At 32.5% G+C, this 13,335-nt stretch overlaps 1 protein-coding gene across 2 annotated transcripts in view; it reads left to right on the top strand.

Moving 5' to 3' along the window:
- EPB41L5 (erythrocyte membrane protein band 4.1 like 5) overlaps nt 1-13,335 on the top strand; it is a 127,398-nt gene that overhangs the window by 73,622 nt on the left and 40,441 nt on the right. The window contains exons 14-17 of one of the 2 annotated variants that reach the window (XM_031959945.1): nt 618-645; nt 8,147-8,189; nt 8,723-8,838; nt 12,307-13,190. In XM_031959945.1, coding sequence (XP_031815805.1) covers nt 618-645; nt 8,147-8,189; nt 8,723-8,838; nt 12,307-12,487 — 368 coding nt within the window. In that variant the 3' untranslated portion in view covers nt 12,488-13,190. Of the gene's footprint in view, nt 1-617; nt 646-8,146; nt 8,190-8,722; nt 8,839-12,306; nt 13,191-13,335 lie in introns of those variants that run through there. The other variant, XM_031959944.1, reaches the window with a different exon arrangement.

The following is a 13,335-nucleotide window of genomic DNA, read 5'->3' as shown; positions in this document are numbered from 1 at the left end:
TGGTGTTATTTATTTTAGAAGTATCGATTACATGATCATAGGATAATATTTAAGAAGGCTTATTCTAGAATCTTCTTAACTAAAATACTTTTTCACTTTAATGAATTCCTGTCTTTAGCTTTCATGTATATTCTCCCTCATGAGTTAGTCTGTGCTAGATAAAGACTAAATGGCCCATATCAATCATTCATATTTACATAATTCTTTATTTTTACAACGCATAGTTTAATTCTTATAATTGAGGTCCCCATTTTGCAGAAGAAGAAATTGAGATTAAAAAGTTGTAACCTTCTGGTCACAGAGATCCTAAGTAGTAGTGACTGCATTTGAATCCATTTCATCTCTTAAAATTGATTGTGGTTTTTTTTTTTTTGTTTGTTTGTTTTTAATTCTTATCACTCTATACTGCTTTCCTGATACCTTCTGTCAGAGACTGAAAATTTGATGTACTTGTCAAAGGAAAAATCTTACCTGACGTTGTGCCTAGTTCTTTAACAATAGTGCTAACTCTTTTTTCTTTATAATAATGTTTTCAAGTACAGCTTTTGTTTTGATGAGCAATTAAATAATGGTTGTGAAACTAATTAGAGTCAATCTTTTCCTTCCCTTATTCCCAGCAAATGCAATGAAACCTGAAGAATCCAGGTGAGCCATATTTTATATCTAAAATATAATGTTATTATATTTATTTTCCAGATAATCAGATTTAAAATCATTCATCTAGATAAGTTTTTATAGTATTTGGGTGGTAATTTCTATATGTCCAATTTTCCTTTTGATATATCTGATTAATGTTTATTTTCCTCATTTCTATCTGGAACCTATGCTACAACCAGTGGGCTAACAATCTAAAGAGGAGCAGAACAACAATAACCTTTATGAACTTTTTGTGGGGTGGGGAAGGAAGCCTTTTGTACAGTAGAATAAATGGTATAAAAGTGAACATATTCATGTTCACTATGCAACCTAACTTAAGGTTAAAAAAAAAAAAATAAACTTTTACTAGTAAAATCATCAAGTAATAACCATCAAGAAACATACTTTGCACCTACTTTGTGCCAGACACTATGCATTGGGAATATAAAGGATGTAAAAAAAACAGCCTTTGTTCTCAAAAAGCTCACAGTCTAATGCAGGAAAAATTATGCCAACTGTGTACAAAGAAGATATATCCATAATAAAATAGAGACAATAGAGGGGAAAGCATTTGAATTAATTAGATCAGGAAGGGCTTCCCATAAAAGATGGCATTTTAGATAGAATTTGAATAAGCCTGGAAACCAAGGAGGGGAAGGAAAGCATTCCAAGTTTGAGGACTGGCTGAAAAAATCTCAGGGTTTGAGGTTGGAAAGCATAGGGAGAGGTTGAATAATAATAGATTGTCATCAGACTAGAGAAATTCAGAGTATGTATTTGTAGGTTGATGGCTTCTTGAATGAGGACAGGAGTAAAAGAGAGAAAAACTGTTACCCAGTTCCTGAATTCATTGAGGAAAGGCTATACCTATCAGAAACTGACAGTAATTTCTAAGAGGTATCTGAAAATCATTTATTACTCTTCAAATTTTAGGAGAATTCTGTGGAGATGACTTGAAGCAGATATTTCATATTTGCTAATACTGATAGAAATGATTTCTGTTTAGAAGATAGACACTAGTTATTTCATTGTTAGGGAAGTGTAGAAACTCATGCCTGTCTTTTTGGGCCATGTTTCATTTGCCTCTAAATAAACATTTCATAGTACAACTAAAGCCCTAGTAGTAAAATGCTTTTCTCCTTTAAAACAAAGCAGAGTGATGCAATGTAGTTGATATTGACACATTTTAGCTTTTAAATACTACTTTGTACTTTGTCATAATATATAATATATATGTATATATATATGTATAATGTAATATACTTTTATGTATTTTATATATATATATGTGTGTGTGTGTGTATGTGTATATGTATATATATATATATATATATATATATATATATATAACTTTAAGGTTTGTGAAACACTTTATTATCTTATTTGGCCCTCACAAGTATTTTGTGAGTTAGGTGCTCTTATTATCCTCATTTTACAATTGAAGAAACTGAAGCTGGATTGGGTTAAGTGATTTGTCTAAGGTCTCACAGGCAGTCTTAGGTGCGATGCTTATTCCAAATCCAAACTATCTGCTATAGCTCCTAAATGCTATACCTGCAAATTTTTATATTTATATACATATATATGATGTGTACATTAAAATATACTAAATATGTAATGTACTAAAATGTTATTAAATGCATGAAAATATACTAAATTATTTATTTGAGGCGCATGCTATCTTAGACTGTATGCACAGAGATATTCATATGATTTTGTGTATATCACCTTTGGTTCCAAAATATATAATACCTACCTTCCTGCACATTGATTCAACCCCTGTGACAAAAAATAAGAGAAAAAAGGCAGAAAAAGCCCAGTATCCAGATTTTCAGTAAATTATCAACCAAGTCTAATAGGATATTGATGGTTTCACATCTATAGTCCCCTACCTCTCCGAGAGAAGTTGCATTTTTTTTCATCTTTTTTGATTTTTTTTTTTCCTCCCTACGGACAGGCTTGATCATCATCTTTACACACATTCAGTTTCAGGTTTTGTACCCTTTCCATTTCTAAGTTATTGTATATATTGTTACTCTGGTTCCATTTATTTCATTCTGCTTCAGTTTGCCCCAGGCTTCCCCTAATTCTTCTTCTTCTTCTTTTTTTTTTTTTTTTTTCTTTTTTTTTTTTGCTGAGGCAATTTTTTTTTCTTTTTTTTTTTGCTGAGGCAATTGGGGTTAAATGACTTGCCCAAGGTTACACAGCCAGGAAGTATTAGGTGTTTGAGGCCAGATTTGAACTCTGGTCCTCCTGACTTCAGGGCTGATGCTCTATCCACTACCCCACCTAGCTGTCCCCAGCTTCCCCTGATTCTTTTAGGTCTTCATATATTTCATTTCTTATAGTAGTAGTTCATTACATTCATGTACCACAATTTAGTCAATTGTTCCCTGGTTCATGGGCATCTATTTTGTTTAAAGTTCTTTACTACCACAAGAAAATGTAGCTGTACAGTCCCTCATAGTGCAAACTATTTTTTTTCCAAATACTTTCTCCCCTAATATTCACTTTAAGTTCCTTTCCCAATTTGTCAAATAGGTATATTAATTACTTGTCATTCTGGTTAGCTTATTTCTGGCATAAATCTTCAAAATTTTTATGTGCCTGAGAATGCTGAAGAACTCCATACTTTATAAAAAGTAAGTATAGAGATAATAGATCCCTAAATTTTTTTTCCTATATGTTTGTATTCAACTAAATGTAATAATTGAACTCACATACAATTCCTACATGGAATGTTTTTCTTGAAAATTAGAGTAGATATTCTGGTGATTCCATGTAGTATAAGAATATCACTCATACGTCAGAGAGAGGAATGTATTTTTGAAAGTCATGGAATCATGACCTATCTCATTGCTTCTGCATCAGATACTTGTAGTAGCTAGTTATCTCTGCAATTGTACATATGCATATACATTTTTGCTTCACCAAACCATGGCAAACAGAAGTTATTTGTTCAGATCCACAGAACAGTTTGATCTAAATAACTTTGTATGGTGCAAATTGAATCAGCTCCCTTCTTGAAAACTAGAGTTTGAAAAATGACTGCTGTACCTTTATCAGTTGTTATACTCTTGTTTCTTACATAATCTCGTGATTCTCTTCTAGTTGAAATTGTCGTTTTACATAAAACTTATATCTTAGCATCTGGAAATTTTTTGCTTAAATTTAGAAGGGAATCAGCTTTGCTAGTAGAAGAATGAATATAGAGAGAAGTTGTGGGTGAGATTATGTATGAAATTGGTGTAGTATATTGATGAGAAAAAATGGGTCAGAATAGAGTAAGAAGAATAGGGTACTTCTACTTAATGCATAATGGTCTTTGAAAGGAGAAATCCTTTTCGATTTTGATAAGCAAAACTGTTTTCATTTCATTTTTAGTAGAATTCCTCTTTAGAGTAAATCAGATAAAGTTAGAGTAGTAACCATTGCTTCTTTTGACTATTGTAGGAATAAGGATAAAAATGCTTTGGAGTATAAAATTTAATTTCTTAATCTCTTCATCTGGCCTTTTTTTGTCTCTCTCTTGCATTATGCTTTCTTATTTCCTTGTTTTTGACCATTGTGCCAGATTATTATTGTAAAGCATCTCTCCTTCACCCTTCCCACAACTGGAAAATGGGAAAAGGTTGAAGAGAAAAATTAAGAAAGTTGTACCGCAAATTCTAGATATATTGGATTTGTATCCAGTAGTATCATAGGATCAGTGCTGGAAGGAGCTTGGAAGTAATCTAGTCTAATATAACTTAATTATACAGATGACCTTGCTTCTCCTTTGAGCTCATTGTTGTTTCCACTATGAGATGCTGCTTGAGTATTCTTGGGAGAAAATAAATATATAAGAAATACTCATTCCTAATACACTAGTATATTTAAATGCCAATTTATTATTCTTAAAGGATTATAAAGTTCTTAAAGGCAGCAACTGTTAAATTTTTGTAGTTCTTCACTTTGAGATTATAGTTGCCAACTCTTGCTCTCTCTCTCTCTCTTTTATTTTAATCCATTTTCTTGTCTTTTTCCATTTTATGGGTGAATTCATTCCATTTACATTCAGTTAGGATTACAGTGGATTTTTTTGCTTCTGTGCTATTTTCTTATCTTATCTTTTTTTTCTTTTTTAACCTTGTCCTCTGCTCCAGAGTCTGTTTAACTTCTTAGTACTGGCTCCCTCAATTTATTCTCCTTTTTCTCCCCACCTCCCTTTCTTTTTACTCCTTTTCCTCCTATTTCCCTGTTGATTAAGGTGAATTTCTTTATTAATTTTGTATGTTTATTCTTTCTCCCTTGAACATTTGAGAGTGAGGTTAAAGTATTATTTTCTCCCTATCTTGGCACCTTCCATTGTATAAATTTTACCCTATAAACACCCAGCTGACAAAAGATAATTAACCCTATTATTCCTCTCCTTTCTCTCCTCTTCTACTGCATTTCTCTTCCCCACTTTTCCATTCTTCTTTTGAAATCTTTCAAACTTTTATGCAATCACACCCAGGTTTTCTCTCTATACCTTATAAGACACTTTTATCATAAAAATTATGAGGGGTCACATATATGTTCTCCATAAAGGAATGTAAGCAGTTTAATTTTATTTAGCCCCTTATAATTTTCCCCTTATGTTTACTTTCTCTCAAGCCTTGTGTTTAAACATCAGATTTTCTATTCAGTTCTGGTCTTTTCATTAGTAATGCTTGAAAATATTCTCTTTCATTAATTTTTTTCCCCTATTATAATGTTATACTCAGTTTTAGTAGGTAATCTGATTAATCCAGGATTCTTTGCCTTCCAAAATATCATATTCTAACTCCTTTGTTTCTTTATAGGCATGGCTGCCTAAATTTGTGTAATTCTGATTATGGTTTCATGACACTATTGAATATTCTCCTTCTTGCACATTGACCTGTTTTTTCCCCCTCAACTGAAAGTTTTGCATTTTGTGTATCATTCTTTTGAGTTTTCATTTTGGGATTTTTGTATAGATGATCAGTGATCATCAAGTAATCATGGGATTCTTTTGATTTTTACATTGTTTTCTGGTTTTCTTAGATACCTAAGCAATTTTCCTTCAAAATTTCTTAAATTTGTCTAGGATTTTCCCCTTTTTGACTTTCAGGTAATTTAGTGATTCTTAAATTAATCTTTTCTCAATCTTTTTTTCTAGGTCAGTTGTTTTTCTTATGAAATATTTCATATTTTCTTCTATTTTTTTAGCCTTTTCTTTGTTTTATATTATTTCTTAATGTCTCATGGAATCACTAGCTTCCATTTGGCCAATTCTATTTATTAAGAAATTATTTTCTTCAGGAAGATTTTGTATCTCTTTTGCAAAAGCTGTTTTTACAAACTTGCACAGATTTTATTTGATTTCTACTTTTTTTGCTCAGCTCTTTTTTTTTTTTTTTTTGGATTTAAAAGTCTTTAATTCTTTTAAGAATTTTTTTTCTGGGCTTTTCCCTAATCTGTATTTTTCTTTGAGGCTTTGCTTTAAGGTATTATTTTCATTGTGTAATGAGCTTTCCTGTAACTATAGTAAATCTTTATAGTCAGGTTCCTTTTTGTTTGCTCATTCTTAATCCTATTTCTTAATTTTGGACTTCATGTGAATTCTGTTCTTTGTGGAGGAATATATCTGGTCTGAGCTGGGGTTGGTGGGTTTTTTTGTTTTTTAATTGTTTTTCATTTTTTAATGTCCTTGTACTTTTTTTGCAACCCAGACTTGGTGTGGGGAGGGGAGCACTACAATTTTTCAGTGTTTCCAGAGCATGTTTTAAGTAATGGTCTGTTCACTGCTTCTGCAAGTTGGTAGCCTGGCTTTAATCTGTTGGCTTATGTTTGGTTGAGTTTCAGTAGATTGCTGCTGGACTCAGTCACTGGTTGCCTGTTGTGAACTTTCACGCATTCGGAGTTCTTGAAATTATTGATTACCCTTTGATCTTTTTTTTTTTTTCCCCCATTGCAGGTGTATGTACAAGGCTAATGATTTAGAACTAAGTTCTCCTTCTGTTCTTGGGTTTAGAGCTATACAGTTTCTTGCTCCATACACAGCTAGGGCCCAGGCCTCTCACTATGATTCTAATCACACCTCTCCACCCTGGAACTGTCACCTGGAAGAAGGTAATGGGCAACAGCTGTTAGCTGACCCTGTTTCTTCTTCCTAACACTAGTTCCAGGGTCCCCTATAATCTCTATTTTACTCTGTGATTCTATCCCTGCTGTTTAGCCTTAGCCCCCCTGAATACTAGAGTGCTTCCTGATGTTGCTGCTGCTGCCTCCACTGCATCTGGGCTTCTATTCAGTCCATGCCCCTTTGTCCATAGACATCTTTGTTTGTCTTCCTAAGCTTCCCTAAATTAGAAAAGTGAATCACAATTACCTTTTCTTGGCTTTTCTGAGCCTAATTTGGGCTGGTGTATTTTCTAGGATACATTTTGGGTGATAAAAATTGTGACCCTCCTGCCATCTTGATTCCACCCTCTCCCCAGTGCCTAGCAAAGAATGTGACACAGAGTAGATGCTTAATAAATGCTTATTAATTGAAAATTAATGTGAGTAAAGAGAAATAATAAATGTTAACCTACTTAAACTTTCAAATTTGTCAAAATAAAATCTATCGTTACATACTGGAGAAAACTTTGGTATTGAAATACCTTATTAAAGGCAGTAATGAATGATTAAATGAAAGGGTATGGTGAAAATATTCCTTTATTTGGAACCATAGGACTTTATAATTCAAATTCTGCTTTTACCACTCATTATCTGAATAGTCATTGATCTCTGAAAAATCATTTAATTTATTTGTATCACTGGTATCTCATTTGGAAATTGAGAATAAAAGGACCCCCAAGGTCCATTCTAGCTATAAAATCTGCAATTTATTATGAAACAAAAAAGTCATTGATAAAGAGTTAAGGGGCATGTCTATGGTTAGAGAAATATGTTGATGGTTCAGCCCCCAGAGATCAGTTTCAAAACCAGTTTTACTTGTTTTTACAAATTATTTGAAGGAAGGTATAAACTGTGAACATTCAAGCTTTCAAGCAAAACTGGCTGGTGCAAGGAGGGAAAGTGATTCATGAACACTTTTGGGTGATGGCAAAGAAACTGCAGGAATACCTTGAATTAGTAAATTTTGGCAAAGGAATGTCATAAGGTGATATCTACTGAAAAGTTTGGTATAATCCATAATAAATAACACGTGAAAAGAGAAGAGGCTTTACAGGAATTTGTCATGCCCCTAGCCAGAAGAAAGTATTGTAATTTACCCCAAAGGGTTAAAGACTTTCAGTCATTGCCAATTTCTAAGCAAATGTTTCCAGCTAAATTTTGAAGAAGACATACTGATAGTTAAGTTCTCTGCAAAAAATTATGTATGCTACTTCATTCCTTCTATTTGAGGTACACAGATAAAGATGTGTGCATATCTATATGAGGAAATAAATATAGTTATATATAAAATTATTGATACTGATGCAATTAAAATTTGTTTTGAATTTTTTTCCCTTTGTAGTCTTCAGAAGAATATTCCAACCCAGAATAATGGATCCCAACAAGTAAGATTGTCTTAGGTTTCCTGAAATAAACTAAACACAAATTATTAGTCCATTAAACTTAATTTCCTCTTATATATTGTTTTATTACTTCACCTTCATGTCTGTCATATTTATTAGAAAGATCAGTGGATTATATTAGGGATATCAGAGGTCTTGATTCAAACCCTGTCATATGTTAATGGTGAGGTTGGGCAAGTCACTGTCTCCATGTGTCAATTTTGATTTCTATGTAGTTAACAACTTTTATTTTTATATCTTATGTTACTGACTTAGTGGAAGTTGAAAGGACACATCTTTTTAAAATTTCTCATCTCTGCAAAGAGAGATAAGATTAAGTTTCTATAAATCTAAATCTTAAGCCACCATTTGCATTACTTTCAATCACCCATACAATCAATATTCAGTTTTTTGGATTTGTGTCCCTGATGGTATCATTCCTCCTTCATCCCTTATATGTTGGCTGCTTGTTCTAAAATATTTAAGCAAAATAATTATTTATGTGAAATAATTATTTCTGTGTTTTGTTCCCCAAGGTTAGGGGTACAAGGTCAACCATGCCTGTAATCTCTTCCATTCCTTCTGGTCCTGTTCTGGTTGAAATTGAGAATCTTCCACGAAGTCCAGGAATGAGCCACCATGACAGGAAATGGTTTGTAAACCCTTGATCCCAGAGAAAATTTACTTGTATGCATGCAATCCAAATACTTAGCCTTATTCTGAATTTGTTCTTCTTAAGACAAACTATTCATATTATGAATATAAAAGTGAATGTCTAATGACAATTTAGTCCTGTGGGAATTGAAAAATAAAATTTGTTAGTGATAAGAATCATAGAATATGCTTGTTTTAAGTGAAAGACCTCCTAATTACTAGCTGCTCTTTAGCTTCAATTTGATTTATTCTCAGAATTTTCTTTTTTTTCCCCCTTAAAGAATGCTTTCCCATGATGCCTTTTCTGAACTGATTGACCTCACTTTAAAAAATGTCCCCAAATGTCTGTTTCTTGTGGAAGTTATTTTTTTTTTTTTAGCGTAACATGAATATAAAAATTTAGAAGTATTTCCAATTCAAGGGGGATTTTAGTAGAAAATAAGTTTCACTAGGAGGAATATAAGGCTGCAAAATCCAATTAATAGGATCAGGAATATTACTTTTGAAAGCATGAAAGACAATTAAAAGATGATGAGAACGAAGTGGGTTTTTTTTTTTTTTTAATTTTGAATTGTTTTAATTTTGGCTGTTTTACATATTTCCCCAAAATTGATAGTAAGCACATAGATATGAATAGTTTGTCTTTTGGGTATAATCAGTGGTTCTCTTTCTCAAGCAAATGAAATGAAATCAAAGCAGCATTTAATTTGGGTGGTTTGTATTGGGTGCTGCATATAATCCATTATGTTAGTTTGTGAAGGTGAAATAGATAATCAAATGGATTTTTCTTTGTCTTTCTCACTTTTACTTTGTGTAGTATCTGAAACTTAATGGGTTGTCTGTGGTGATCACAAGGTTTCATTCGACTCTTTATGCAAGCGGCTCTTCCTTCTCGGTGGTGGGTGAATGGTGGTTGGTGATTATTTTCGTTCAGTCTTTTCCATTTGATTTTTTTTTAACTGTTCTTTTGGCCTAAAAGGTGCTTTGCGGTCATTGGGTAATTCATTAGTTGGGAATGTTGTGACTTCAGCTCCAAATAGGTCTGACTAATTATTATTATTATTATTATTTTTTTTTTTTTTTACTAATGCTTAAGGATTTTTAATTAAGTCTACTGAATTTCAGATTTAGTTGCCTCTCCTCACAATCTCTCTTTTTAAATTATGTCATTATATCTATTCTAAAGCCTAGAACATAGCCATATTTGGTTAATTTCCTAGGATATTAGTATTTAATCCCATTAGCAAGTAGCAATCTGCAATCAGATGTAATTCAGCTGAAATAGACACTACTTCATTCTTTGGAGGCTAGTTACTTCTGTAACTGTGCAGTCTGCCCTTTGTTATAACAGTAAACATTTATTGAGATAATAAAACTTTAATAAATCTGCTAAATATGTTTTTGCAGTTTTTGCTGAGCTAAATAGAAACAAAGAGGAGAGGTCCTAGGTTTTATTGAATTTCAGGTTTTTGTTTTGTTTTTTAAGAACAATTTGGAGCTGTGTGTCATTTTTTGTATATTGTGCTAAGATCTACTAGGCTGGAATGAAGCAAAGTGGTGACACTGAAAAAGCAGAATGAGCCATCTCATGTCTAATCAAAGGGATGCAACTGAATGTGTGCTGTCATTTCTTGGGAGCTGATGAATTTTCTGCCTTTAATCCAAAATGCTTACTGCCCATAACTGGCTCATTTCTTCTGCATGCTTTGACTTTTGATTATTGTCGGTTTATTTTGTTTGTTTTAAATACATAATAAAAACAGGCCTCCTCTAGAAATGAGTAAATAGAATTTTGAAATGCAACTTGCATGCTTCAGAAATTGGGAGTGACAATGGTAGAATTATGTGATTAACTCTTTAGAATGTTCATTTTCCTTTTTTCCCTTTGCTAAATAAAAGCATTTGCCTCTGCAGGCACACCCTTCCCACCGTGGCCTTGTGCCACTATACTCCATAATAGTTTGTTAATATTCAGGATGTAGGATATTCGATTTTTAAACTTTGAACATTTGGAGAAATGAGGATCATAAAAAAATAACTTTCATATAACAATAAAACAAAACAAAACAAAAATTAAGAGACCTAAACAAGAAGTGGCATTTTGGAAACATTTTTTGCACATGAAACCTTTCTGATTAACTACGTGTCCAAAAAAAGAAAAATCATAAAATCATAGGTATAGATTTGTGAATCGGCTTAAATGAACAAACATGATTACTAATGAAAGAAAAATCAACCCTCACCCCCAAAATGCTTCCAAGTTCACTGTACATGATTTATTGAATATGAGAAATGATGTAGGTTTTATTATAATTTGCTATGTAGTGTTAGGGCTCTGTTCCGAAAATAGATTCTAATGTTTTAAAAATCTGTTTATTTTGTCTTATTACTCTTGTTTCTTAGTGTAAAAAAACCTGTTTTTTTTTCCATCCAGCAAATATGTTAGCAAACGTAACCTTTCTAAAGGAGGACTATTATCAGTATTAATGAAGGAGCTTTCACATTAAATTTTACATAATCCTATGTTTCTTCTTGACTTTTCAGTTGTAATTGCTAAACGGTTATGCATTACTAATGAACATATTAAACTTTGCTTTCTGGAAAGGAGCAGAGAAATCTGATTACATTGTCTGTGCCTGATGAGTCCTATCTCGTGTTTTCTTTTAATGAAATCTGAGAGAATTCTCCAGTGTTAACCTTGATATGCTTGTTTGTAGTTTTTGTATTTATACAGCATATCATTGCTAATTGGGAAAAGCAATATCAGATTTAATGCTATAAATAAATTATTTTTCTATAAGCAATGAAATCTTCCTAAATTTATCTATCAAAGTTCTCGTTTTTTTGTTGTTTCTTGTTTTAAGACTGATGCTTTCAAAATATCTTTTATATTTATATTTTTCCTTATGGGGGGAAAAAAACCCTCAATTAGAAGACTGAATTATTGTTTTTATCAAATTCCCAATCCTTTTTCATTTCTTTAAATTGCAATATCAGGTACAGGTACAATGTGATACTTTGCTCTTTGGTGAAATCTCCATAAATCTGGATTTTTTTGCACTTGGGAAACCTGCCTTCATTCTATTGTTTGTGCTTTAATAAGCTTTTTTTTCTTCTTTGAATTGAGTGAGATTTTTTTTTTTTTTTTAATTCTATATTTGCATGGAATGGAAGTTTAGTTTTGGTTTTGCCTTGCCAGTTAAAACCTTTAATACTGCCATGTGTGAACCAGCCTTTTTTGTTCAGTATTTCATCATTTATATGACATCTGTAAAATGGCAGTAGTAAAGGGGTTAATTTGGTAATCTTGAGTTTCTATGTATCCTTTTTCTTTATTTCCACTTGGGCACACTCTTCTTGCTTTTCCACATCCTCTTTTGTCACATTGTCTTTTACCTCCTGTACTTTCCACCCTGTCTATTTCTAATGACTAACTGTACTCCCCTCCCACTCCCCAACCATCCAGGCTATCTGATGCCAGTGACTGCTGTCAACGTGGTGGAACCCAGTGGAGCACAGGGGCCTTGCCACCACCCCAGGCTGCTTGTAGAAACTACACTGACTTTGTCCATGAACGCAATGTGAAGAATTCAGGAGTCCATCGTGATGTTGACTATACTGTCCATGCAGCCATGACTGAAATATAATTGGTGGTTAGCCAGATTTAAGGCATTGGGACTGCTTTTGTGATGCCATCTGGTGGTATACTTTTACTAAGATGCCTTAAATCAAACTGAGGGAAGTTGAGAGGAAGCCAGTTCTAAGTGCCAAGTTTCCCTTTGTGTGGTGCTTTTTTGTACTGAGCCCTTTTGAGAAAGGAAATAAGAAATTATGTGACACAAATAATAATGCTAAGTGTTCTTGCATTGAAAAGGGTGTGCATATTGTAATTTTTTTGAGGTTTCCTTAAATATGTTAGGTCCTTATTGATCAGTGGGTGCCTTAGCAGATCTGTGTCTATATATATATGTGTGTGTATGTGTGTGTGTGTATGTGTATACAGTGAATGTATGAGTGTACATAATAAGCACATATGTATGCATGTACACACATAATATGGTCTATTCACCTCATTAAAACTAACAGATTTCCTTTTATTTGGGAGAAGACAGTAAACCTTAACATTGGAAGGAATGGCATATATTTCATCTTTGTACAAAAATATTTTTATTTTAGTTGTTTATAATATATATATTTGAAGGAAAGAATGTGATTTAATTTTTTAAAAATGCTGCTTGTAATCAGTATGTAAAGATGTCTAAAACAGGGTTTTAATCTACTCTTAACAGTAATTTTGATAAAAATATTTCAGTTAGCAAAATAAATTTGTTGCTGAATAATCATTTTAAATGAAGACTAAATTTCTTTCTTTTTGAAGAATTGTGCACCAAATCTTAGTTCCAAATTCATACTCATAGACATTCTGTGTGTCCCCTCTTAAAAACTTAAAAAAAAAATTTTTTTTTTTTTTTTTAAATGGAAGCATACCTGGACA

The sequence above is a fragment of the Sarcophilus harrisii genome, chromosome 3 (genome assembly GCF_902635505.1).
Source record: "Sarcophilus harrisii chromosome 3, mSarHar1.11, whole genome shotgun sequence".
In the NCBI taxonomy this organism is placed as follows: domain Eukaryota; kingdom Metazoa; phylum Chordata; class Mammalia; order Dasyuromorphia; family Dasyuridae; genus Sarcophilus; species Sarcophilus harrisii.
This window is presented reverse-complemented; position numbering and strand designations above follow the sequence as displayed.